The 3057-nt window shown below is 46.2% G+C and overlaps 1 protein-coding gene across 2 annotated transcripts in view; it reads right to left on the bottom strand.

The window, feature by feature from the left end:
* Positions 1-3057, bottom strand: part of LOC117939376 (protein Shroom2-like) — a 32825-nt gene that overhangs the window by 28891 nt on the left and 877 nt on the right. For both annotated transcript variants that reach the window (XM_034864686.1, XM_034864685.1), the window contains exon 2: positions 2413-2561. In XM_034864686.1, coding sequence (XP_034720577.1) covers positions 2413-2561 — 149 coding nt within the window. The remainder of the gene's footprint in view (positions 1-2412; positions 2562-3057) is intronic.

The raw sequence follows: 3057 nt of genomic DNA on the forward strand, positions 1-3057 counted from the left end.
CGCACTGAAGCGGCTGTGAAGGTACCTCAACAAGCTCTTGTTGGAGGGAGTTTCTGACTGTCCCCTCTGGATAAGAGCCTGTCTGTAAACCGATTGAGGGTTTCCTCAGCAGGGGCAGGTTGTTGAGACCCACCAACGGACCGCCTCCACCCCCCCAACCCCCCCTACGCTCCACCCTGTTGACTTAACCCACTCTGCAAAGCTGAGCCCACGCCTGTGGCTTTGCAGCCTGTAATTGGATTCAGGATTTAAGACTCTGTTGCCATTTGCAAGTGAGCCATGTAAGTCTGACAGGACCGAACACACGTAGTAAAACGTATTATGTATTAAATAATACGTTAATTAATTAACAATCCATTCCTGTTTTCAGTGTGGAGGCTCAATGGTCTGATCCGGTTTATGTGTTTCAAACCATGCTGGATTTTAACATTTGTTAATTATTTGTTAAGACCATTTGAAACGTCTCTGTTTCCCTGTTCTGGACCAGAATTAGAAACAAAGATCTGTTGTTTTGGAGAACCTTAGTTTTCTATTTAGTCGAGTTTTTCATTAAAACATGTAATCTGAATACTGTGAATTCTTAATTTTCTTTAAAAAAAGTCAACTAGGTGAACAGAACCTTAAAAAAGGAGGGACATTTATATTTATATATTAATATATAAAGATATTTGAGACATACCTGGACTATGAAATACTGAAATATGTCACAAAGATGAAGATATGTCTGTATGTCAGTCTTGATGTTCAAGCACAATACTTACTTACTTAGAATACTTATACTATATAATACTTGTACTTATAATATTTATACTTTTAACCTTAAACCTGATGCTAATGGGAGTAGTAATCCTCCAAATGAGTCCCAAATTAAGTTCCTTAAAGGAAGTAGGAACAAATATGTAATAATATATAATATCCTTAATTAGAAGAGGATTGTTTACATTTTAGTACCTTCATGAGACTATTTGGTCTTCAAAAGACTACAAACAAAGTCCTACAGGAGACACAAACAGATCTACAAGGGACCAGAGCCTCCACAAGGTGGAGCTCAGTCCATCAGGGTCATTATTTGGATCCTCAGGTCTGCCAACCGGAGATGTGGAACATGGTGTTAATGGAGTCTGGTGGGTTTGGGGAAGCCGATTTCGGGGCTATTCCATGTTTATGGATCAATTAGAATAAGGGCTGTGTGTTCAAGACCACCTTAGTCGAGTCCAAGATAAGTCCAAGACCAGGACTAGTTAAGTCCAAGATAAGAGAGTCCAAAAAGGTTTGAGTCCAAGACCAGGACTAGTCAAGTCCAAGACCAGGAGTAGTCGAGTCCAAGACAAGACCAAGTCCAAAGAGGTTTGAGTCCAAGACAAGAAAGAGTCCAAAAAGGTTCGAGTCCAAGACAAGACCGAGTCCAGGACAGAAAATAAAGGTCTCATGCATGACAGTGTCAAGACAATCAAGACCAGTGGCTAAGACAAGTCCGAGTCCAAATACTAGCGAGTCCGAGACTAGTCAGAATCCATAGAAAAACGGTCTTGAGTCTGGACTCGGGTCCAAGACCGGACTCGAGTACTACAGCCCTGGTTGATGGGAATTGAAGGTGCCCGACTGCCTGCGGACTGAAGCGGTCTTGCCTAATACTGGACCAATTTCACAGATTAATTTTCCATCAGTCACTTAGACCCAGAAACACGGGAAACTAGGGTCCAGGTAGAAAAATACCAGAGTAATCCTTTAAACACCTAACAAGTCTCATGGAGACTCATGACCTGCGGGCTGAACTGGGCTAAAGGTCGCGACCCTTCCTGACCCCCAGGTCCACAGGCAGAGGGAGCGGCTGCCGGTTTGGAGCTGCGGAGGTTTGGTGGATCAGTGTCAGACCAGCTGACCCCGAGGGGACTACTTTCTGTCTCATTTAGGAGTCCTTATCTGCACTCTGCTGTACTGCCTCCACAATACCTGCTCTTGTTTCACCCTCAGGGGCAAACAACCAGCAGGAGGCCCACGTATAAGACCATCTGGCTTGCCCCCCCACACACACACTAATGGTTAATGAAGAAACATTTAAGGATTGGTGTTTTATGAGCAGAATTTACCTATTTCTACATTTTATTTTCAGCGTCTGAGTCAGCTGACGTCCTCTCTATCATCTACTTATTGGCTGCAGGGCACCAAAACTTCAACTTATGTCAGGGAACCGGGGCTTTGACCTCGGACCGCCTCATGGCTTCTGGGTTCTCGTTAAACCAAAACGATTACTGACCCAAAACCAGCCCTGAACAGGACCCGGTACCATACCTCAGGATGGAGGTGTGTCAGTAGTAGACAGTCTTAATCAAGCACTATGTTTACCAAGGTGAGACTGTTGACCTTGTTAGAGTTTTGAGTCCAGATGTGTGCGCTGTAGTGCACTGGTACCTTCGGACCACCAGGGTCAGGGTCTTGTGAGAGCTCTTCACCAGACAGATGGCCTCCTGCCGGGAGCCGCTGAGGGGAACGGCGTTCACGCTCATCATCTCATCACCGGCCTGGAGACGCACTGCCGCCGCCACGCTGCCCTCCTCCACCTAAACACACACACACACACACACACACACACACACACACAATGCTCCATCACTTTCTGATCCCTGTTTTAAGGTGGATGTCTAACTCAGGATCCTAAGTCCTCCTCACGTGGCGGCCGGCAACCTGAGTGGTCTGATTAAATATTAAATCCTGCAGCAGCTGTAACCTGAGGTTCAATAGTTGGTGGTGCACTGCTCCACCTAAGCTGCACCCCCCAGTATGTTGCATTACAGACTGAATTTACAGTACAGGTCTTATATAATCCTCAGGAGCTCAGCAGGTAGAGAACCGCATTACCCGCCAGGGTTAGGGGTCCCAGTCCCAAGCATTAACACTGCCAGGGTCATGGGTCCCAGTCCCAAGCATTAACACTTCCAGGGTTTAGGGTCCCAGTCCCAAGCTTTAACTGCCAGGGTCATGGGTCCCAGTCCCAAGCATTAACACTTCCAGGGTTTAGGGTCCCAGTCCCAAGCATTACCACTGCCAGGGTTATGG

This window comes from Etheostoma cragini, chromosome 24 (genome assembly GCF_013103735.1).
Source record: "Etheostoma cragini isolate CJK2018 chromosome 24, CSU_Ecrag_1.0, whole genome shotgun sequence".
In the NCBI taxonomy this organism is placed as follows: domain Eukaryota; kingdom Metazoa; phylum Chordata; class Actinopteri; order Perciformes; family Percidae; genus Etheostoma; species Etheostoma cragini.